Here is a 26,065-nt window from a genome sequence, read left to right as displayed (position 1 = left end):
TTTTTGCCTTGTACAGCCTCTCTGGGGTCTGTACGGGCCTTTCGGGGGGCTGTGCCGGCCTGCCAGGGGGTCTGTGCAGGCTCCGGTGGTCTGTGCCGGCCTGCCGGGGGGCTGTGCCGGCCTGCCGGTGGTCTGTGCAGGCTCCGGTGGGCTGTGCCGGCCTGCTGGGGGGCTGTGCCGGCCTGCCGGGGGGCTGTGCAGGCTCCGGGGGGCTGTGCCGGCCTGCCGGGGGGCTGTGCCGGCCTGCCGGTGGTCTGTGCAGGCTTCGGGGGTCTGTGCAGGCATCGTCCGATGGGACTACAAGTCCCATCGGGCGATGCCTGCTACCATGACAGTGATTGACACATTAGCCAATGATGGGACAGTAGTAGTCCCATCATCCGGCTAATGTGTTGAATGTAAAAAAAAAAAAAAATTACATGCTACATACATGCTACATACATACAACATGCATACTACATACATGCTACATTCATACTACATACTACATACATGCTACATTCATACTACATAAATACTACATGCAACATACATACTACATATATACTACATACATACTACATGCATGCTACATACATACTGCATGCTACATACATACTACATGCTACATACATACCACATATATACTACATACATACTACATGCATGCTACATACATACCACATACATACTACACACATACTACATACATACTACATGCATGCTACATGCTACATACATAACACATATATACTACATGCATGCTACATACATACTACATGCTACATACATACTACATACATACTACATGCATGCTACATACATACTACATACATGCTACATACATACTACATGCTACATACATACTACATATATACTACATACATGCTACATGCTACATACATACTACATATATACTACATGCATGCTACATACATACTACATATATACTACATGCATGCTACATACATACTACATGCTACATACATACTACATATATACTACATGCATGCTACATACTACATGCTACATACATACTACATATATACTACATGCATGCTACATACATACTACATACATACTACATGCATGCTACATACATACTACATGCTACATACATACCACATACATACTACATATATACTACATGCATGCTACATACATACTGCATGCTACATGCATGCTACATACATACTACATACATACTACATGCTACATACATACCACATATATACTACATACATACAATACATTCATACAATACATACATAGACATACAGTACATATAACATAGAGTAACATACTTACCAATACTTGTCACATTGTTCCCCGAAGCCATTGTCTTTTCCGGAATAAATATTAACATAACAAGCCACAAAAATACTCACCCACGATCCGAAGCAGTCCACGAGTGTGTCCCACGACGATCTTGGGTAGAGAACGGCAGCATCAGATGATGCTGCCGTTCTCTACGGGCTGCAGGAATCCAATGACGGAAGGTAGGTATCCTTCCGCACTGTATTCCTCCGCCACTTAAAAAAAAAAAAAAGTCCCTAGTCTCACTTTATGCCATTGCTGTGTGGGAATTTCCCACGCAGCAATGGCATAAAGTGAGACTAGGGACTTTTTTTTTTTTTTAAGTGGCGGAGGAATACAGTGCGGAAGGATACCTACCTTCCGTCATTGGATTCCTGCAGCCCGTAGAGAACGGCAGCATCATCTGATGCTGCCGTTCTCTACCCAAGATCGTCGTGGGACACACTCGTGGACTGCTTCGGATCGTGGGTGAGTATTTTTGTGGTTTGTTATGTTAATATTTATTCCGGAAAAGACAATGGCTTCGGGGAACAATGTGACAAGTATTGGTAAGTATGTTACTCTATGTTATATGTACTGTATGTCTATGTATGTATTGTATGAATGTATTGTATGTATGTAGTATATATGTGGTATGTAGTATGTATGTAGTATGTATGTAGCATGCATGTAGCATGCAGTATGTATGTAGCATGCATGTAGTATATATGTAGTATGTATGTGGTATGTATGTAGCATGTAGTATGTATGTAGCATGCATGTAGTATGTATGTAGTATGTATGTAGCATGCATGTAGTATATATGTAGTATGTATGTAGCATGTAGTATGTAGCATGCATGTAGTATATATGTAGTATGTATGTAGCATGTAGTATGTATGTAGCATGCATGTAGTATATATGTAGTATGTATGTAGCATGCATGTAGTATATATGTAGTATGTATGTAGCATGTAGCATGTATGTAGTATATATGTAGTATGTATGTAGCATGTAGTATGTATGTAGCATGTATGTAGTATGTATGTAGCATGCATGTAGCATGTATGTAGTATGTATGTAGCATGCATGTAGTATGTATGTAGTATGTATGTAGCATGCATGTAGTATGTATGTAGTATGTATGTAGCATGCAGTATGTAGCATGTATGTAGCATGTATGTAGTATGTATGTAGTATGTATGTAGTATATATGTAGTATGTATGTAGCATGTAGTATGTAGCATGTAGTATGTATGTAGCATGTAGTATGTATGTAGCATGCATGTAGTATATATGTAGTATGTATGTAGCATGTAGCATGTATGTAGTATATATGTAGTATGTATGTAGCATGTAGTATGTATGTAGCATGTATGTAGTATGTATGTAGCATGCATGTAGTATGTATGTAGTATGTATGTAGCATGCATGTAGTATGTATGTAGTATGTATGTAGCATGCAGTATGTAGCATGTATGTAGCATGTATGTAGTATGTATGTAGTATATATGTAGTATGTATGTAGCATGTAGTATGTATGTAGCATGTAGTATGTATGTAGCATGTAGTATGTATGTAGCATGCATGTAGTATATATGTAGTATGTATGTAGCATGTAGTATGTATGTAGCATGCATGTAGTATACACTCACTGGCCACTTTATTAGGTACACCATGCTAGTAAGGGGTTGGACCCCCTTTTGCCTTCAGAACTGCCTCAATTCTTCGTGGCAGAGATTCAACAAGGTGCTGGAAGCATTCCTCAGAGATTTTGGACCATATTGACATGATGGCATCACACAGTTGGCGCAGATTTGTCGGCTGCACATCCCTGATGCGAATCTCCCGTTCCACCACATCCCAAAGATGCTCTATTGGATTGAGATCTGGTGACTGAGGAGGCCATTTGAGTACAGTGAACTCATTGTCATGTTCAAGAAACCAATCTGAGATGATTCGAGCTTTATGACATGGCGCATTATCCTGCTGAAAGTAGCCATCAGATGTTGGGTACATTGTGGTCATAAAGGGATGGACATGGTCAGCAACAATACTCAGGTAGGCTGTGGCATTGCAACGATGCTCAATTGGTACCAAGGGGCCCAAAGAGTGCCAAGAAAAAATTCCCCACACCATGACACCACCACCACCAGCCTGAACCGTTGATACAAGGCAGGATGGATCCATGCTTTCATGTTGTTTACGCCAAATTCTGACCCTACCATCCGAATGTCGCAGCAGAAATCGAGACTCATCAGACCAGGCAACGTTTTTCCAATCTTCTACTGTCCAATTTCGATGAGCTTGTGCAAATTGTAGCCTCAGTTTCCTGTTCTTAGCTGAGAGGAGTGGTACCCAGTGTGGTCTTCTGCTGCTGTAGCCCATCTGCCTCAAAGTTCGACGCACTGTGCGTTCAGAGATGCTCTTCTGCCTACCTTGGTTGTAACGGGTGGCAATTTGAGTCACTGTTGCCTTTCTATCAGCTCGAACCAGTCTGCCCATTCTCCTCTGACCTCTGGCATCAACAAGGCATTTCCGGCCACAGAACTGCCGCTCACTGGATTTTTTTTCTTTTTCGGACCATTCTCTGTAAACCCTAGAGATGGTTGTGCGTGAAAATCCCAGTAGATCAGCAGTTTCTGAAATACTCAGACCAGCCCTTCTGGCACCAACAATCATGCCACGTTCAAAGGCACTCAAATCACCTTTCTTCCCCATACTGATGCTCGGTTTGAACTGCAGGAGATTGTCTTGACCATGTCTACATGCCTAAATGCACTGAGTTGCCGCCATGTGATTGGCTGATTAGAAATTAAGTCTTAGCACACAGTTGGACAGGTGTACCTAATAAAGTGGCCAGTGAGTGTATATGTAGTATGTATGTAGCATGTAGTATGTATGTAGCATGTAGTATGTATGTAGCATGCATGTAGTATGTATGTAGTATGTATGTAGTATTTTTTTTTTTTTTTTAACATTTAACACATTAGCCGGATGATGGGACTACTACTGTCCCATCATTGGCTAATGTGTCAATCACTGTCATGGTAGCAGGCATCGCCAGATGGGACTTGTAGTCCCATCGGACGATGCTTGCACAGACCCCCGGACATCAGCACAGCCCCCCGGCAGGCCGGCACAGCCCCCCGGCAGGCCGGTACAGACCCCCACAGGGTGCACAGACCACCAGCAGGCCGGCACAGCCCCCCGGCAGGCCGGTACAGACCCCCACAGGGTGCACAGACCACCGGCAGGCCGGCACAGCCCCCCGGCAGGCCGGTACAGACCCCGGGCAGTCCACACAGCCCCCCGGCAGGCCGGCAGAGACCCCCGGAAGGCCCGAAATGACGGCGCATCATGATGCGCACACACCGCGCATCATGATGACGTCAGGCTGTCAATCAACTTTGAACTTCCGATTCCGATGCCGAATTCCGATATTGAAAAAATATCGGAAGTCGGTATCGGAATTCCGATACAGCAAGTATCGGCCGATACCCGATACTTGCGGTATCGGAATGCTCAACACTAGTCCCAATCATTTCTTTCATAGCGCGCACAGTTACAGCAGCACAGTGGCACACATCCTACTCATCTTCCTGTGCGCCCTCGCTGCATCTCGTTCGTTCCCGCACCAGCAGCATTTCCGGCCGAGCGGTCACGTGACCCTGCTCATTAAGGTAATGAATGCATGCCTCTCCACTCAAAGGCGTGGAGTAAATATTCTTTACCTAAATGAGCGGGATCACGTGATTGCTTGGCCGCAGGAGCTGCCGGAACGAGATGCTGTGAGGGCGCGTAGGAAGGTGAGTAGGATTTTTTTTTAATAGGAACCATTCAAAAAAGGATAGAGGATAAGGAGCCATGCATACAAGGACAGCGATGGGGGAGCCATGCATACAAGGACAGCGATGGGGGAGCCATGCATACAAGGACAGGGACTGGGGAGCCTTGCATACAACGACAGGGCATGGGAAGCCATGCATACAACGACAGGTACCATTCAAAAAAGGATAGAGGATAAGGAGCCATGCATACAAGGACAGCGATGGGGGAGCCATGCATACAAGGACAGCGATGGGGGAGCCATGCATACAAGGACAGCAATGGGGGAGCCATGCATACAAGGACAGGGACTGGGGAGCCTTGCATACAACGACAGGGAATGGGAAGCCATGCATACAACGACAGGTACCGGGGAGCCATGCATACAACGAAAGGGACTGGGGAGTCATGCATACAACGACAGGGACTGGGAAGCCATGCATACAAGGATAGGGATAAGGGGACAATATATACCCGGCTTATACTCGAGTCAATAAGTTTACCCTGTATTTCGTGGAAAAATGTGGCGCCCCTGAGGCTCGGTCGCCACAGAGGTACTGCACCTTCTCCTAAGGTGCGGTGCCCCACCATCCAGGTAAGTTGGAGGCTCCTGACCACGCTCCAATACTCGCACCCCACATAATAGAGTAGTTCAGCAAAACCACATTGCGGCTCCTTGCTTAGAGAGAAGCAGAGCACCTTTGGTGGTTCCCTGCTTGGAACACTAGACGTGCTGGGAGGTGGGTGGAGTTGAGAATACATAAAAGAGCGGGATGGTTTAGGATTAGAGGTCAGTTAGTCAGTCAGTCAGGGAGTGAGGCTGAGAGAGGAAGCCACTCGGAGAGGAGTGGGGATCCCTGGAAGAGGGAAGGAAGAAGGAGTGCTGCAGCTGCCTCAGTGATCTGAGCCAGCTGGCACGGGAAAGGAAAGAAGGAGAAAGACATTGAACTGAAGCCTGAGCTTCCATAGGAGAGAACGACAAGTACGAAACGTAGGAGTAAAAGGGAACACAGAGGACGTGAGTTAGAGGAAGAACCCTGCCTAGAAGTTCTAAGCGCAAGGCCAGGGCCTGGTCGCCGAGGTTGTATGGACACTAATGGTTCTGCAGCAGACACCGGTGGAGTAGTAGGCTGTAAATGCACTACTCCCATCTAAGACTTGAGGGCACAACAGCAACATGGATAGAGAGCTGGGACTCAGGAGTAGAGAGTCCCTGAAGCAGGCTACAGCTGTCTGCCGTACAAGTGAGGTTCTTGGGAACATCTGTCAGGAGGAACTCCAGTGTAACTCAGTACTAGGAGATCTTCACACTTAAAGACGCTATAGAGGAGACGTTCAGAAAAGGCACATAAGTTGGCGGAGCTTGGAAAGGAGCATTCCATCTTGCCTGGAGGTTGACTGAGTCCCTGACCCGGAGGACACGGCACAGAAGCGGGCACTACAGACTGTGAGTAAAGCTTTGGAACTACATGCCCTGGTGTCCTCCATTCCTTCCTGGTCCGTCCGCCTGGCACTGCTACATCCCCTGCGCGAAACACTACACCATCTAAGTGTCTCCACATCTACACTGCCCTGGGACTACAGCTTCACCTGTGGGGAGCTTTTACATCTTTGCTGCACTATACCATCAGTCCCAGCGAATCTGCATGCAGTGTCGGCTTAACACCTCCCTTGCCGAGCACCACAGGTGGCGTCACGAACTATTCATCTAACTACATTCCACCATTCACATCTTCCTATTACTTGGGCGCCCAGGGCCACGGTCCGGGTCACCGCTGCTTTGACACATCCCGCTGATACCGGCCCGGTACCGAGTACCCCACAGCCCTGGGAGGGCGACTCATCTTGGCGTCACGAACAGGATGACAAGACCCGATGCTTTTGAACAGGATGACGAGACCCGATGCCATCGGGTTCTGTGCGCCTAAGATTTGTTGGACTTAAAACTTTTGAGAATGTGCAGAAGACCCAATTTAATAGACTGTAAAATGAACATTAAAAATGGCAGTTGGCGTGGAGAAGAAGGGCGTGATGAGATGGGAGGTCCTAGGAAAAGACCGCAAACAGTCTTGGGCCTCCCCTGCCTGAATTACTATGTGACAGCAACATGGCCCACCCCCCGAGGGGTTCGTATACTGGCTTGGTATGGAGGCGCTGGAAGAAGACGCCGCCCCAAGAAGGAGGGGCAGAAGCCAGTGGCGGGAAAGGGGCCGAGAGAGGAGGGAGAAGAACGCCAGAATGCCATCTTGGAGAGAGACGGGAGGAGGCCTGCGGAGCGCGGGGAAGTGGATCTCCCTGGAGCCATGGCTGAAGGCTCCAACCCAGTAGCTGAGATGAACCGCCAGCAGCTGGAGGACGAAATTGCCCAGCTGACGCGCAGCTTGCAACTGCGGCAGGAGGCCTTGTGGAGGCTGAACTGGCAGCACGCCTGGGAGGGGCCTACACCGGCGGTAACCGCCGCTGCTGCATAGGAGCTTCCCCAGACAGATTCCGTGGAGCCTGCTGCCGCCATCACACCACCGGCAGCATCCGAAGCCCCCTTGCTGCCGCCACAGGAAGACTTGTATGAGGCCCCGGAAGCAGGAGCAGAGGAAGAGGAGGTCCCGCCTGGACCTGACGCGGCTGCGCAGGTCCCACCAGAGGCCCCCACGGACCCGGAGTCACCACCCGCTGTCACTGGCCCGCTTTCACCAGCACCGGAGCAGAGACCACACCGCCAGGAGGCTCCAGGTATGTCCGATGCCCCGACACCTGGGAAGGCCCTGGGGTGTACCACGGTCGCAGCGGCTGGCCAGGTCGTGCTAGATCTGGTGTTGGACCGGGATACCAGTCCCCGGGGGGAACACCGGAACCCCTGGAGATGGTGCCGCGATACCAAACCAGCCTAGATCGGTTCCGGGAGGAACGGGAGGATGAGGAGAACTGGACTAGTTGTCAAGCTACCATCTGGCAACTGGCAGCTGAACACCGGGAGAGGGAGCAGCGCCGGCAAGTGATACTAGGCCGAGATTTGGACCGGAAGGAGCGGGTCCGTGCCGGTCATTATGGTCCTAGAGATGCAGCAGGTTGGGGCCACGTCCTGAACGTGAATCACGAGAGGGGGTTCGGCTTTATCCATGACCCTAGCCGAATCTCCGATCTGTTTTTCAACCGGAGAGACGTGGAACCTCACTTGAGAAAAGGGCACTCTGCCAGGAACCTGAGCCTGGGAGATCACGTAACATTTACCAGAAACGAAGGTCTGAGAGGCTGGTATGCAATGAACATCAGGCGAGTCCCGAAGAATCTCATCCAGACCTGCAGGCAGAAACCACCTACTGCCCCCATGTGCCAAGGTGTGCCAAAAGCAAAGAAAGCTGCAAGCTTCACCCCACTGGAGGAGGAGTACCTAAGGACTGCTAATGCGTTTATTACATCTGGTAGCAGTTCCCAGTCACCAGCTTCCAGAACCCTAGGAGGGGACCAGCACTAGTAACCTACAAATTTCTCTCGTTACCCAGGAGGGTATTTGCACAGTTGTGCTTTGTTTTTCCATTATGTTTTAGTTTTGTTTTTCCAGTGTTGCCCTGTTTTGTTGGCAGCCTTTTCCAATTGAACTAAGGAGATCATGAAAGCTGAATGGTCCAGAACTGTGTTTGTAAATAGTTTGCACCTCTTTAGGTGCTCTCTCTTGGTTTTACATAGGACACTTTGCGAAGATAACGTCTACCTCATTTGGAGCATGACTCCAATCAAAGGACACTGCAAGATATCCCGGCTTGCAGCGGTGTCCAGCACTTACAAGAATTGTTGAAAGTTTTAATGTGAAGTATTTGATAATGTGTCTTATGAGAGTATTGGTAACTAGGAAATGGCTTTTATATAGAATTAAGAATGTTTTGATAAAGATATAAGAGATTTGAATAAAGAATTGAAAATGTAGATGCACCACGGTTGTTGCTCAGAGTTGAAAGAAAGTAGAAAATGTGAACTAGAGATGGAAAGATGAAGAATACTGAAGTGGTAGTGAGTAACAGACAATAGCACTGTGAATTAAGTATTGTATGGAAAATTGCACTTTGACTTAGGATTTTAGATAGCTAATTAAGAATTGTTGGTAACGTTCAAGAATGAGTGCCTCTCACATTGGGAAGTTTAGTATAAGAAATGTTTATTCAGCATTATAAAATTTGTATGTTCCTGTGTTGTCAACTATGTTTACCTTGCAGCCTGCGGACGTGCTGTGTTTAACGGGGGGGTATGTGGTGCCCCTGAGGCTCGGTCGCCACAGAGGTACTGCACCTTCTCCTAAGGTGCGGTGCCCCACCATCCAGGTAAGTTGGAGGCTCCTGACCACGCTCCAACACTCGCACCCCACACAATAGAGTAGTTCAGCAAAACCACATTGCGGCTCCTTGCTTAGAGAGAAGCAGAACACCTTTGGTGGTTCCCTGCTTGGAACACTAGACGTGCTGGGAGGTGGGTGGAGTTGAGAATACATAAAAGAGTGGGATGGTTTAGGATTAGAGGTCAGTTAGTCAGTCAGTCAAGGAGTGAGGCTGAGAGAGGAAGCCACTCAGAGAGCAGTGGGGATCCCTGGAAGAGGGATGGAGGAAGGAGTGCTGCAGCTGCCTCAGTGATCTGAGCCAGCTGGCATGGGAAAGGAAAGAAGGAGAAAGACATTGAACTGAAGCCTGAGCTTCCATAGGAGAGAAAGACAAGTACGGAACGTAGTAGTAAAAGGGAACACAGAGAACGTGGGTTAGAGGAAGAACCCTGCCTAGAAGTTCTAAGCGCAAGGCCGGGGCCCGGTCCCCAAGCTGTATGGACACTAATGGTTCTGCAGCAGACACGGGTGGAGTAGTAGGCAGTAAATGCACTACTTTCATCTAAGACTTGAGGGCACAACAGCAACACGGATAGAGAGCCGGGACTCAGGAGTAGAGAGTCCCCGAAGCAGGCTACAGCTGTCTGCCGTACAAGTGCGGTTCTTGGGAACATCTGTCAGGAGGAACTCCAGTGTAACTCAGTACTAGAAGATCTTCACACTTCATGGCGCTATAGAAGAGACGTTCAGAAAAGGCACATAAGTTGGCGGAGCGTGGAAGGGAGCATTCCATCTTGCCTGGAGGTTGACTGAATCCCTGATCCGGAGGACACGGCACAGAAGTGGGCACTACAGACTGTGAGTAAAGCTTTGGAACTACATGCCCTGGTGTCCTCCATTCCTTCCTGCGTCCGTCCGCCTGGCACTGCTACATCCCCTGCGCAAAACACTACACCATCTAAGTGTCTCCACATCTACACTGCCCTTGGACTATAGCTTCACCTGTGGGGAGCTTTTACATCTTTGCTGCACTATACCATCAGTCCCAGCGGATCTGCATGCAGCGTCAGCTTAACACCTCCCTTGCCGAGCACCACAGGTGGCGTCACAAACTATTCATCTAACTACATTCCACCATTCACATCTTCCTATTACTTGGGCGCCCAGGGCCACGGTCCGGGTCACCGCTGTTGTGACACATCCCGCTGATACCGGCCCGGTACCGAGTACCCCACGGCCCTGGGAGGGCGACCCATATACTGTATACGATACGTATAATTCAATAATCAGAGAAACATCTGACTAAAAATTATATAAACACTGAAGCAGTAAAGTTTGTGAAAACCAAAATATGTGTCAGTCTCAAAACTTATGGCCACGACTGCAGAGTAACATAGTAACATAGTTTTGAAGGCTGACAGAAGACCTTATGTCCATCTAGTACAGCCTATTTTTAGTGCAGCTGTTCTGCATTGTTGATCCTGGGGAAGGCAAAAAACCCACAGAGTAGAAGCCAATTTTCTCCATATGGAAAAAAATTCCTTCCCCTAAGCTGGGTCAACCATCTACCTATAATATTCTGTTATTCGTAACCTTCTATACTGTTACTCACAAGAAAAGCATCCATTCCTTTCTTAAATTCATTCAGTGAGTTGGCCATCACCACTTCCTCAGGAAGAGAATTCCAGAGCCTCACTGCTCTTACCGTGAAGAACCCTCTTCTATGCTGGTGCAGAAATTGTCTTTCCTCCAAACGAAGAGAATGCCCCCTTGTTCTTGTCACAGTCCTTGGTACAAAGAGTTCATTGGAGAGACCTCTGTATTGCCCTCTGATATACTTGTACATATATATTAAGTCTCCCCTAAGTCTTCTCTTTTCTAGAGTAAATAGACCTAATTTTGATAACCTTTCTGGGTATTGTAGTGAACCAACTCCATTTATCATTTTAGTAGCCCGCCTTTGAACCCTTTCAAGTTCAGTAATGTCTTTCTTGAGCATCGGCGTCCAAAATTGCACACAATACTCCAAGTGTGGTCTGACGAGTGATTTGTACAGAGGGAGAATTATGTTTTCATCTTGTGTCCTCAGACCTCTTCTAATACATCCCATGACCCTATTTGCTTTGGTGGCAGCTGCCTGACACTGGGCACTCCAATTTAGCTTCTTATTGACTAAGATGCCTAAGTCTTTTTCCATGTCTGATTTCCCCAGCAGTTTCCCGTTTAGTAAGTAATTATAGAATTTGCTTCTCCTTCCCATGTGCATAACCTTACATTTATCTGTGTTAAACCTCATTTGCCATTTTTCAGCCCAATTCTCCAATTTACTCAAATCTGTCTGTAGTTGCAAACTGTCCTCCTTTGTGTTAACTACCTTACATAGTTTTGTATCATCTGCAAATACTGATATTTTACTGTGTAAGCCATCTATAGATAATAGTAGATAATAGTTTTTAGTTTATTAGATTACTGTGGCCCCGAGGTTCATAGTTTTTAGTCTAGCACATCGATTGTTAGATTTCACAGAACCATTGTGCAAAGGATTCTATCATGGATCCAAGTTTCTAAAATAACTTGATTTATGTTACCAGCTTTCTAATGTCAAGCAGACATCTATGGAACAGTTGTGTCATGTGTTACATGGATGTCACTGCTCTGTTAATGCTGAAGCTATAGATGATATATAGGATTTTTGAAATAGATATCGACAAAGGGAAGAACTAAAGTTTTTCTTAAAATGTTAGAATTTCTTGTTTAGAGAAAAAACATAGTAGGTTCTTGGTTGGATGCTAGATTGATCCAATGGAGAGCACTTAAGACCCCGTCACACATAAAGATGCACCAGCGATCCCGACAACGATGCGACCTTGTCAGGATCGCTGGTGCATCGCTACATGATCTCTGGTGAGCTGCCAACAGGCAGCTTCACCAGCGATCAGCACCAGCGAGGACGCTGGTCTCTTAGGTAAATATCGGGTTACTAAGCGGCGCGCATCACTTAGTTACCCGATGTGTACCTTAGACACCTGCGTGCTCACACCGAGAGTTGCCAGCACGCAGGTTTCTAAGGTACACTTCGGGTAAATAAGTGACGCTTAGTAACCCGATATTTACCTTAGAGACCAGCTCCCAGCGCCTGCTTAGAGCGCTGGGAGTCTCGCTGATCTTTGGCTCCCGTTGCCACATGCAGCGATACGCGCTGGCCAGCGGGAGACCAGCGATGAAAAAATGGCCCAGGCCGATCGAGCACGATCAGCAATGCCCGGCGGGGGATCACTGTGGCGTCACAAAATCAGCGATTTCGCTAGTGTGTGACGGGGCCTTTACAGCACATATCCTCTGGGAAGTGGATGTGGAATATTACCCTTCATAAATAGCAAGGTATTCCAAACACTGCTTGTAAAGTGATTAATCATTTGTAGCAAAGCTGGTTGTTATTTACTGCAGCCAAGGTATTCCTTGCAATAATGAAGCTGCCAGTATTAACAAACAATAATCCTAGATTAACTGCACGCATGGAGAACATACTTGGCACTAGAAGACTGGATTCACATTTTGTTGATGGCTGTTTTTCCCCCTTCACATTCGTTCAATGTGAGCTTATCCGCTAGAGCTTTGTAGAAAAGCCTCTATTGAGAGGAGATTCCGCTGACAATACTTATGTACATAACATGCATTTGTTTTGTGCACTTTTTCCCAGTGAGCTAATTGGTTTGTAATTTCCAACAGATGGCATGGACCCAGCCAGAAGAGGACATAAAAAACAGGAGGTTTAACTCTTTTATGGGAAACATCAGCATATAATGCGTAACTTCACTCTCTGGTCTATTGGATTATGTATCACAGCAGTATTCTACTACTGAAGCCTTACTCTAAGGGAAGAATACTGTACCATACGCAGCACCATGCAGCGGCACACAAAGCACTGTCTGCTCTGTAACGTGGGCCTAATGCAACTTTTCCAGCTCTTTGCATGTAATTCAGAATTTGTAGCACTCTATGCCCTTTTTTCATGGGAAAAATGAGACTGTCGGCTGAACCTGTCGATATTCTGCTAACATTAGTCTAAGATGTATGGGAGCCCTTATAATCAAAATAAATATTCCTATTTACATTTCTTTACTGATCTTTGTTTGTCAGTCATAATTAAATGCATGTAACCTGCCCACATACATCTAATAGAAGACAAACACAAATCAACTTTCCTCCAAACTATGGGCCCATTGAGACTGGAAGACAACAACCCATTACACAACCATTGATTGGCTGCATACAAGCTGACCAGTGGCCATTTTATCGTCTGTTTGGACAAACAGACGGCACTTCTATATTCACAGAACAATTACTAATACAAGAGTTCAGTGTGATAGAACATCATGTTATACATCTGTTTATACAAGGAGATGAGCTATCAAAAACAATGATTTTTCCTTAACAAAAATCATCTTTGCTTTCAAATCACCGAATTTGAAGAATGAATATCTTGTTTGTTCTTTGCATGATTCCTGACCTGTTCAGACTGACCGAAAATCGGGAAGCAACTCTACCTAGAAATACCCTTACTATGCCACTTTTTATTAATTCTCCATAAACTTGTGTACAAAAGTGTAAATCAGGAGATCTATATATAGTGTGAGGCAGTGACCCCTGTTACAGCTAGGGGGCGCTGTATGTGCTCCTCAGGATATGCATGTAGGCGTAATGACTGGCATCATTGTGAATGGCTGGTATGTGTCACAGAGGAGATCCTCTGTGTTGTAAGCAAGTAATGTTGCTCTGGGACCTGTAGTCCTACGTGCTTTATTTTGTTTGTTTACTTATAAGGGAGGCTTACAGGGTTAGCTGGAGAGCTGGGTGGGACTGACCAACCACACATACACCGCTCACCTATGGGGGTGGTTACAGTGATTATAATGTGACTGAGGTCTGGTCACATCATCAGAGTATATGGATCTGAATGGTCTGTGTTCTAAGGTCCTGTGAGACAGGAAGGCCTGGGTGTTGGAAGGTCCAGGTGGACTTCCTTAGGAGCACATGGAGAGGCCGTATGTACAGAGTCTGTGACGGCACTGCGTCAGAGAGCTACTGTTCTTCTGAGGGTCTGGACTGTCGAGAGTGCCCTGGTCACAAGGACGGTAATCCCAGTAAGACAGCTTTCCCCAGGATAGAAGACTGACAGGAGTCAGTGTGTGGAGCAGGAGTTCCAGGAAGGTAACTCCAGATAAAAGGAGTTTCAATGAACTGTGCAACTGTGCAGTCACCCACAGTAACTGGATGAAGTGAGGTCCAGCGTGATTAGAGACTGCGAACTAATGTCATGTATGCTGTGTGAGTAGAGACATTAATATGGCGCACGAACACCCGGGGAACTAATCAAATTAGGACTGGCGAGTGTAGTGTCTGTCTAATGAAGGAACCTGTGTGTTATGCACTATATGTTACAGTAGTTTATGAGTGGATAATAAACCGCATGGACTGGTAATGGAGAAATCGTTCCTGTGAGACTGAATCCCGTGGCCAAGCGAGTGTCCCCCAACACCCTCAGTAAGCGCTGTCTTACAATTGTTTGTTGGAGTAAGCATTGACCCCTTAAAGCTGAAGACAAAATCCATTTTAGGAATGAGTCTGGTTTTCTCGTGGAAAAAGCCATGTGCTAACAATGAGACTTAAACATTATCTGATTTTTGCAATTTCAGCCCTGAAGGTTATCCTTGATGTATTAATGGCCTTATTAAAAAATAATATTAAATTCAGGAACTTCTATTAATGTTATAGAATCATTCAAAATTATAACATTGACCATCCCTCTCGGTTGCATTGGTGCCAAACACATGTGGCTCATAAGTACTATATCCACCTTCACAATATTGGAAAAATGTCCTAGGCTAACACCTCAAAAAAGGGACATTTGGATGTTCAAATGCCTATTTTATTTTGTATATAGCAGTGACAACATACCGGTAATTGCTTGTAACATGTTTTACACTTTGTCTACCCACTAGATGAAAATATTACGACTGAAAGCTTGAAGCTGGAATTTGGGCTTGCAGTGATACCAGGTGCAATATTTTGCATGAAACTATTTATCTGCAGATCTTAAATAAATCTGTGACTCAAACATACTAAAGGTTGGGAACCATTTGGCATAATGGAGAATTAGGCACAACAAACATTTGTACCTTGTAGCGTGTATTTCTCAAAAGGGACTCAAATCTCTTGTCAAAATCAGATGCACTGGTTATTTATGTAACTTGATGGCAACTTTACTCCTTTTCAACAAGTTATCACTAAATCTAGATTAAAGGATAATGAATGTGGAATCACTAATAAAAGGTTGAAGGCAGTGCTTTTGGCAAGGTTTTCATGCATGCTTACCTGGTGCTGTTTTGTAGGATGCAGTTCTTGTTGACCCTACAGGTGCGTTTCTGCTTGATGGACTTGGTGGACCTTGCAAGCTTTGTCTCTGTCTCTGTTTTTTCAATTCCTGTTCTCTTTCTTGTGCAGCTCTTATCTCCTCTTCAATCATTGATAGTGTTCTCTGCTTCTTTGATCTCAGTTTAAAAGGTCCAACTGTTATCTCAGGTTCTTGTGTTGCCAAGATGGATGCAGTGCTTCTTAGTTCAGCAGCTTGGGAGTACTTGCTGAAGTAACTTTCATGCTTATTTTCTTCGACTGGATATTCATCCATTACAGATGGAATAGATAAAGGTTCAAGAGCTTTACTTCGATGGGTTTCATGTTGCTCTGGAATCTTTGGTGTCACTGTAACTCCTCTAGTCTCTTGCACAGGTGAAGAAACCTGAGGTGGCTCGAATATGGTATCAGTCCTCCTCTCAGGACTTAGAGGTCTCGTGGTATCATGTACTATGACTTTTTGTTCTTCTGGCATCTCTTTGGTTTCATCACTTTTCTCTATGAAATTTTCTTGCTTTCCATAGTCTGTAAATCCAACTTTTTCAGAAAGAGCTTGCTGAATTATATTATGTACAAATATACCAGCTTGATATTCTAGCTGATCATCAGAAAGAACCGAGTCATTCAGCATTGAGGATGGAGAATAAAATCCTTGATCGCTAAATGATTTGGATACCCCTTCCACTGAGTAATCAGAAGGGGTGTCCTTAAGGGGTGTTTGGGGTTGTGAATATTCTCCCAGTGAATGGTCATGAAGGGTATTAATAGTCTCATTTGATGCACCGCTGTCACTGATATTGTCCATACTAAAATCGTTTGAAAGTGTTTCCATGACTGTAGTGTCCTGAGATTTTACAGACAAGTCATCTAAACCAGAGTCCAGGTCCTCTGGCAGAGAAGACACAGTAACTGATTTTACAAAACGGTCAGAAATATCAATATCATCATCTTTTGCTAAACTAAATGTTCCTGTGTCACTTTCAAAATCAGGATCTTCTCTTGATGTTTTCATTGATTGCTCTGCTGAGGACTGGTCCTCAGAAATGCAGTCCACCTTTTCCACTTTCACAAACGAGATCTCATCAGGTCTGACCATTTCAACATATGAACTTGATGGGCTAGTCACTATGACAGACGATTGTGTCTTATTAGTTTGGTTCACCTTATAAAATGGCTTTACTGTAAAAAGATTGGATGAAACTGATCTTCTTGATGGTCCTTTGACGTTGGTCTGGTTTGTATTTTCCATACTCAAAAACTGTTTCCTTGCAGCAGAGAAATCTATTTGCTCAGTAACAATGTCTTCCTTATTAACAGAAGTTGGCTCTGTAGGTACAAATGTTGGAGGAGTACTTTTAAAAGCTGGTGGAAATGTTCCTTGCTGCTGTTTTTGTTTCCTCTCTTTATATCTCAGATGTGATTCCAGATGCTCACAATCTATTTGTTCCTCTATAGTTTTTTCTTGAGGTGGATTCCACCACTTGGTTGCGATACTGGGGTTCTTTTTCACAGCCTGACTTTTGATCAGTTCAAGTCTTTCCTTTTCTAATTCAATTACTTCCTCTGAAGGCCTTACTTTTCTAACCCTGAAATGTTCCTTCTCACTCAGATCTTCAAATAATTTTGATGGCTTTTTTTCCTCATGAAATGCTCGAAGCTCAAACTTTGCTTCTTTTTTAATAACCTTTGGTAGACTATCACCATCTCTAGATGACCTTCGTGAACTGTTTGAAGAATTTGGGCTTGCTGGGTAAGTAAATACATCAGGATGATCATCTTTCAACTCCCCTTTAGAATAACCATTGATTTTAATTGGTTCCATGCCCTCCATGGTTTCACTTAAATCCACAACTGGTAGGGGCTTGCGGTCCACTACTATTATATCCTTTTCAGCATCAGCACAATCATTTGTAACACTGACATAGGGAAATGAGCCATCAACAATTATTGTAGTTGTAGAAGCTGTAGATTCAGCAAGAGAAAATGATCCATTAAAAGGGTTATCTGATCCAGTATCACAGCAATTAGCTTCCAGAACTTCATCTAGATATCGTATTTCTTTTGCAACATCACTGTCTAATGATTCATGTCTGTCCTTAAGTCCATTCTGGTTTGCTAGTGTAGGAAGTAGAACGTTTTGATTGTCTATTGCAACATCTGATGTAACCAGCACAACTCCTCTAGGCTCTGAGGCGTGGACCTCCAACTCCATATTTTCACTGGTTAGGATAATATCTATAGGTGTGTGATAATTGGCACTGTTTTGATCAGTATTCTTCTTCAGCTTAATTTCATCCTCTGGGATTGATGGTCTCTAAAAAAAAGAAAAAGATTTATAAGATCTAATGAACAATTGTTAAAGCTTCTCAAGAAACATCACTAAGACAAACTGGACACTTCATCATGAAAGCAAAAGCCAAGTTATTTTTTTGTTATACCGATGCCTCTTATCTCAGTTAGTCATTAAGTTGTTGCCTCTTTTACTAATCTCCAAAGCCCACCACAATGCTGCACCATCCTATGTCTCTGCTTTAATATCCTTCTACCAAGTCATTTGTGCTTCTGTCCCCTTCCCTGGGACTACCGGCAAGGCTCCGCTTCTGGCCTCTTCCCTGGGTCTACTGGCGAGACTCCGCTTCTGTCCCCTTCCCTGGGTCTACCGGCGAGGCTCCGCTTCTGTCCCCGTTGACTGGCTTGGCTGTGGCGCTCATGTCACTTTGACAGTGCAGCATTTGATCAGTGAGCTCAGCGACTCTAGCAGGGAATTCCCGTGTAGATGGAATGCCATGTTCAGAGCTGCTTAGCTCACTTCACCAGTCAACTGCAGCACTTTTGACGTGGCGCCAACACCGCAGCCAATGCCAGACACTGGAAACAGTTGCGGAGACCTGCCGGTGAACCCAGGGAAGGTGAGTAGAATGTGTGTTTTTATAGCAACTGCAGCCAGGGGAGAAATGTAACTATAATTGAAAATTATAAACATCTTAAACTAATTCTGACCAGGTGATCTCTGCCACATTACTTTATCATGGCTGCAACAAGACTCTGTCCATAAAGAATGATATTATTTTGCAACATCTGAGAGCAGTATAATGTAGAGACTAAGTCACTAATTCCCAGTGATGTGTCACTTATTGGGCTGCTTGCTGTAGTTTTTTTTTAAACACTATATTATCAACAGGAGATTATCACTAGAGGACTAGTAAACCTGCTGCCTTGTAATACCCGCTATTCATGAGCTCTGTATAACCCCACCTCCACCAGTGATTGGCAGATTTCTGCCTATGCCCAGTGTAAAGCAAAAGCTGTTAATGATGTTTGTGAGATTATGCAGAGCTTGCAAAGCTTGAGAGCAATAGCAGAGCTGCAGCACATAAAACACTGATTGTATGAAAACCAACACCTGCAGCCTAGTGAGTGACACACTGCTGGAATCAGAGTTTATGGTGTCACAAGGGGGCAGCAAAACTATGGAGGCTGAATAGATAATGGTGTTTCACTTATATTCTTCCACTGTCATTAAACACAGTTTTTTTAAGCAACCGACAAACTGTAAATGTTTCGGTCCATGTAAACTGAACCTTAGGGACAGGTCTCTAGCCTTGTTTTGCTTCTTAAAGTTTTCATATTTTCACTAATTCCTATTTATATGTCTAGGCCTTTCCTTACTTATTATGGTATGTAGAATATGTTGGTACATATTACGTTACATCCTAGAAAGGTACAGAAGTTGCATATCTATACCATAAGCTATATGCTGCAGATACTGTCTTAGGGTACCGTTACACTTAGCGATGCACCAGCGATCCCGACAACGATATGGATTGCTGGTATATCGCTAAGTGGTCGCTAGTGAGCTGCCACACAGGCAGATCTCACCAGCGACATAGCAGGGGCCGGGGGTCGCTACTTACCTGTCAGACGCGGCGATCCTGATGTCCTCCCGCCCACGTCCACGTGTAGCTTGTCGGCACCACAGGAAGCGCCCAACGAGAAATGATCCAGGACCTTCTCGCGCGACCAGCGATGACCAGCGGGGGGAGCGGTCGGAGGTAAGTAACACATGTAGCGATATCGCTAGCAATATCGCTGCTACGTCACAAAATAGGTGACTTTACAGCGATATTGCTAGCGATATCGCAGTGTGTAACGGGGGCTTAACTCTTCATTGCACAATGTACTTATGCAGAATCTAAACATGGACATTATTTCAGTAGTTTTGGATACATGGGTGTTAAATAAACAAATCAGGACAGGATGCTGGTGAATTCTTCACATTTCTTGGCTGTCCCCAGGCACAACTAATGACCTTCCAGATGAGATTGGCTTTACAAATCAAGAAACAACTTGGAACTTCTTACTTTCAATGCTAGATCCACTAATATTCACATATGTACAATATTGCATGGGATCGTAGGCCCAATTAATCCCCTTACTTACTAAATAGGCAATATAAATATGCGAGACCAAGGTCGACATTAAATGGCCGAGAGGCTTTTAATAGGGTTACTTATATAATTAGTATATATAATAGTATATAATTAGTTGCATCCATTAGCCCTCTGTGTCTGTACTGTTACACACTTAACACTATGGCTGGTCCATACAATCAGGGCAATTGTTACCACCCACCTTTCGTGTCTACCTCTTTCCTCATAGACTGTAAGCTTGCGAGCAGGGCCCTCTTTCCTCTTGGTATTTGTTATAATCTATGTGATTATTGTTATGCTGTAATGTCTATTGTCTGAACAAATCCCCTCTGAAATGTAAAGTGCTGCGGAATATGTCGGCGCTATAGAAATAAAATGTATTATTATAATTAATTCAATTTATGTAATAAATTATTTAATAAATAAAATCAAAGATTTTCAAATCCACTTTAAAAGACCAATAAACTCAAGGATCAACTTTAAAACGACTAACTATCCCCTCAAGAAAAGCCTCTCGACGACGCTCCATCCTGTAATAAAGAATAACAAAGGGGACGGGTGGGCGGGTGACAGTAGCTTCGTCTCCTCACAGACAACTGAGGAGAATTCCTGAGGGAGGAGCTATAAATTGAGCACCTTCCCGCACTTTTTCCAACCAATCCAAATTAACAGCTGACAGACAGCCAGGCCAGCCAATCAAGGCGATCACCCAATTCATGACAACAGGGACTATTAACCCTTTACCAGATCAATCATGAGGATACCTCATGAGATAATTAAGGCAACCTACAGTAAAACAAAATGGTTACAGACAGCATATTGCTAACAATATCCCTACACATCATAGGGTAACTAAATGCAACGAGCCCATGCACCCCCGCTCTTATTGATGTGGGGGCTTTCCATTCTGTTTGTTACACCTACTCCTCAGTGATTGCGCCTCATTCGGATGTCAGTGATTATTCACATAAGCAAAAACCTCTGATTTTTATTTTTATCAATGTATGTATTTAGCTATTAGCATTTCATCAATGATTTTCTCATATGCAGAAAAATAACGCAAAGCTTATTCAACCCATTTCATGGTTATAAACAGGCCACAATGGCACATGGGATGGCATCTGTCCGTCTGTTTTCACAGATCAATAAACTGGTCATTTTCATCCATGTCTTAGCTCAAAAACCTACACAGCTCTGATTATTCCGAGGCTCCCAGACGATAATGGGTGCATGTTACGTCCATGAAAGTCATGGATAAAACCAATACGTGAAAAACGGATGTCTGAGCGAGGCCGCACGCTACTTTTACACTTACCACATTTTTTGCGGTCTGTTATTGAGGCCCGTTATTGCGGGCCGTATCGCCGCATTTTTTGCGGTCCGTATCGCCGCATTTTTTGTGGTCTGCCGCAATAACGGACCGGATCGCCGTTTTTTCCCCCAATACTATGGAAATAGTATTGGGAAAAAAGAAACGGCGTTGCGCAAAACCGAAGACATGGTGCACCACAAAAACAAACTTCCGTTTGTTTTTGCGGCCCCATTGATTTACAATGAGGGCCGTGTCCATACGCCGTATAAAAGATTGAGCAAGCTCGATCTTTTATCACGGCCCTCACGGCCGTACATTACACGGCGCACCGTGGAATTTTTGCGGGCCGATTTTGGGGCCCCATAGAAATCTATTGGGGCCGCAAAAACACGGTAAGTATAAAAGCAGCCTTAGGGTAACTGTCAAATACGATTATAAACATTGGAAGTAGATTAGATGTGAAACAGAGACACAAGATGCAGGTCAAATGTCAGGATCTTTTCAAGAGCCACAGGGCACTTTACATGTGGCCAGAATAAAGCAGCATTTATCTTCCTAATATGTTAAATAACGCCCAGATGGTGAGGTTTGGGGGGGGATTGGTTTTCTACCTCCATGATTCTGACTGCTGGTTCATTGCATATTTCTGTCTGAACATAATACAGTATGCAGGAAGCTCTAGTGATGACTGCTGGCGGCTACAAGGTTATCAGTCTGCTTGCAGGGAATTTGGAGCTCTGTGTCAGAAAAATTGAACTCGGACTTGAGGATAGATATGATTGCAATCAGCATACAATCCGACCTAAAGGCTACTGTACCTTCTCGTGAAAGGTAGAGATTCGCTTTAAACAAAATTGCATTTGGACCGGTAGGGTGTGTGCGCATATTGAGCGTTGGCAGCAGATCTTTCTGCACCGTGAAAAAAGCAGTAATGCAAGAGCTTACTTTACATGATTTTATCACTTTTTTACGCGCGTTTTAGATGTATTTGAATGATGCAAAAATGCTGAAAGAATGTACAATGATGCAGATTTAAAAGAAAAAAAACAACAAAAAAAATGCTTTAATGATTCAAATCCGCAAGGAAAAAATAAATCTCATTCACTTTAGTTGAACTGTAAATTGCAATGGTTTTTTTTTAATCCTTGCAAAACGAAAAGTAAAAAAAACTGCAAAAATGCAGTACTGGTTTTTATGAACAACACCACACATCCTATAGTTATTCAGAACATGGTCCTCCGTATTTATATAGTAATGGTTAAATATACCTGCGCATGGGCTCGTTTTTAAATATTGCAAATCAAACCTTTTAGCATTCAATGTTTTATTCATATCCGCTTGCTGTCTACTGTTTGTGGTATTGTGCAGGCTTTGTTTAGTTACGGATGAATATTCCCTCTTCCCAGAATAGAAAATAGGTCCAGCTGACACACTGTTTGCGTAATGAGTGATCCTTCGGTTGTAGTGTGTGCATACAGAATATCTGGTGTCTGCTAATTGCTTTATAGACGGACACAACATCATAGGGCTGGAGAGGAGAAACCGGTCTGAGACATTATTTACAACAACAGGAATTGTTACTGGATTTAGCTTTCAAAATTGAGCGTAGACACATCCGTACACAAAAGGCACTGATAAAAGTACAGGGTTTAAAAGATGCTGCCACACCCACTGATCTCTAAAAGAAGGGGCAAAATTCTCATCTGATCATTGTGTCCCTTTGTTTTTGTCTGCCTCTCCTTTGTGAGCCAAGTGAGTGGTCTATGTATTCATAGGAAGTAGTAATGAGCGAATGTGCTTGGATAAGGTGTTATCTGAGCATGCTCGGGTGCTAATAGTGTGTCTTCTGCATGCTCAAGTAATATGTGCAGCTGTATGTCTCACAACTGTTCGACAGTTGCAACACATCCAGGGATAGCCTGTATGTTAGGCATTCCCTGATTTCAAACAGCCGTAAGACAAGCCTCTCAAGAATCCCATGACTAGTGGTAGAATGTGCCACGCCCGTGGCATTAGGCAGAGGGGGGAGGTATGTAAGGTGGCTGTAGGACATCTAGTGGATGGGAGATAAGCCTGGAGTGCTTTAGCATATACAGGACTAGAAGGTGTTAATCGGCCATGATAATTTGATTCTGAGCAGCTGAAGAATTGGGAGAAACGCCGCTCATCATGTCTCCACCCGTGGGTGTGGTTCAATAATAGGAAGTCTTTAAGTTCGTACACTATTTGCAGTGAGTATACAGACCTCTCTCAGCTCTACAAGAAGAGATGAATAGAAACAAGCGGGCGCTGCAGTACCCGGATCCCCAACAATTAAAACTTCTAACATGTCATTATGGCATATGGAAAGTTTCTTCAAATAATGGACATATTTGAAGCATTTCAGAAATAATCTACTTTCTTGACAGTTTGTTTTTTTAAATAGAAAGTAACCCCAACAATCAACTCCATACATATACTGACATGGAATGTGATCCCCAATGAGGGCAGTGATGATAATATTGGCTGTCACTTTCAAATAGTTTTATAACATATACCTTATGAGTTACTGAATAGCTAATTTACAGGTGAACACCAGTGATGTACCATGATGCTTGTGGGCCCCAATGCAAAATCTCAAACAGGGCCCCCAACTATTGGAGATCTTTAATCGGAATAGTCTTTTCATATAGACCAAAGGGGCCTTTTGGGCCCTCCCCAGGCCCAAAGGCCCAAGCTTGATTGCAACCCCTGCAACTATTGTAGTTACGCCCCTGGTGAGAATCAATATGACTTCACTTCCCACAAAAAAGAAAAATGTCAATATCTATGGAACTAAAGTGAGGCATAATTACCAAATGTTGGCTACTGCTGTTCCTTTTGAATGTACTAATATGTGGCTATTTAAACAATTAATAACCATAAATGTCATGAATGATACAAATGATGCCCAACATTAAACATGAGCTGCACTATGAAGATTAATGGCAGAGATGCTGCTGCAGAGCAAAGGCACACTTGGGTACAGCCGAGATGTTGGCTTCCTGTCACATTAGAGCAAATACTGTCAGGGAACCTTGCTTTGTTTGCATTGTTTCCGGAGTATATAAACTCTAATGTAACTGATATTTATACTGCCTGCAACGTGCAGCTTGGGCCATCAAGTAAGACGTCAGTGCATAGTAGACTGAAGACGTAACCTGCATATGTAATGTCGCAGATATTCAGTACCAACATGACATCAGTTATTACTCACAGTGGCCTCAGCCCCATGCACCTTTGATTCTATAGTCTAAAGCCCCCGTCACACATAGCGATCTCACTAGCGAGATCGCTGCTGAGTCACAAGTTTTGTGATGCAACAGCGATCTCACCAGCGAGATCGCTGTGTGTGACACTTATCAGCGACCGGCCCCCCTGCTGGGTATCGCTGATCGTCCTCGAATGGCCTGGACATTTTTTTGATCGCTAGTCTTCCGCTGGCCAGCTCACTGCGTGTGGCAGGAGGGAGACCAGCGATCAGCGAGCTGGAGCTGGTAACCTAGGTAAACATCGGGTTTCTAAGCGGCGAGCAGCACTTAGAAACCCGATGTGTACCTTGGTTACCAGCTCCCTGCACCAGCGCGCTGGTATCTTAACGTACACTGCGGGTAACTAAGCGACATGCGTCGCTTGTTACCTGCGTGTCGCTGTCCCGATCGCTGGTGAAGCTGCCAGTTTGGCAGCTCACAAGCAATCATGTAGCGACACACAAGCGATCCTGACAAGTTCATATCGTTGTCGGGATCACTGGTGAGTCGCTATGTGTGACGGGGCCCTAAGGCAGAGATGTCAAACACAAATACGCAGAGGGACAAAATTAAAAGCTTGGACAATGTTGGGAGCCAACCTCGATATTAATTAAAAAAGAGTCTACAATTGAGGACGTTTTTTCTTATCAATATAACAATGAACCTTTTCATATGGAACCACACTTAAAGGGCTTGTCCCACGAACAAAGTACATATTAAATAATAGATCTTAGATCAAAATATTGGAATAATATGTTACTTAAGAGCAGTAAAAAGCATATATAGCCCAATGGAATAAATTTAGATATGTGATAAAGGATAAAAAACCTTGAATAATACAGTTAATAAAGTATCATGCCAACAAAAGTGGCCGCCAAACACCATAAGATACCCCCACTGTGAATTCCTCCACAGTACCCTCCACACGCACGGAATGATGACCCCACTGTACCCCTCCTTGACCCCACCTCCAGCAAAGTATTGTGACTCAATCACAGTATGCTTCCCCAACTGTAATCCCCACACAGCCCTCTACACATTATAAAGGACCCAACATAGTCCTCCATACAGTATTATGGACCCCAAAAAGTCCTCCATGTATAATAGCTCCACATAGTGTTCCACAGTATAATGGGCCCTGTATTGCTTTCCATACAGTATAATGGGCCCCACATAGTGCTCCATACAGTAAAATGACCCCACATAGTCCTCCATACAGTATAATTGTCTC

The 26,065-nt window shown here is 44.4% G+C and overlaps 1 protein-coding gene across 4 annotated transcripts in view; it reads right to left on the bottom strand.

Moving 5' to 3' along the window:
* The window catches only part of LOC141052447 (A-kinase anchor protein 2-like), a 220,692-nt gene that overhangs the window by 11,820 nt on the left and 182,807 nt on the right, over nucleotides 1–26,065 (bottom strand). For all 4 annotated transcript variants that reach the window (XM_073549681.1, XM_073549680.1, XM_073549683.1 and 1 more), the window contains one exon: nucleotides 15,785–18,137. In XM_073549681.1, coding sequence (XP_073405782.1) covers nucleotides 15,785–18,137 — 2,353 coding nt within the window. The remainder of the gene's footprint in view (nucleotides 1–15,784; nucleotides 18,138–26,065) is intronic.

Source organism: Dendrobates tinctorius, unplaced genomic scaffold, assembly GCF_039654945.1.
Source record: "Dendrobates tinctorius isolate UK_male_01 unplaced genomic scaffold, ASM3965494v1 ptg000160l, whole genome shotgun sequence".
In the NCBI taxonomy this organism is placed as follows: domain Eukaryota; kingdom Metazoa; phylum Chordata; class Amphibia; order Anura; family Dendrobatidae; genus Dendrobates; species Dendrobates tinctorius.
Note: the sequence above shows the minus strand (reverse complement) of the source record. Positions and strands in the feature narration are given on the sequence as shown.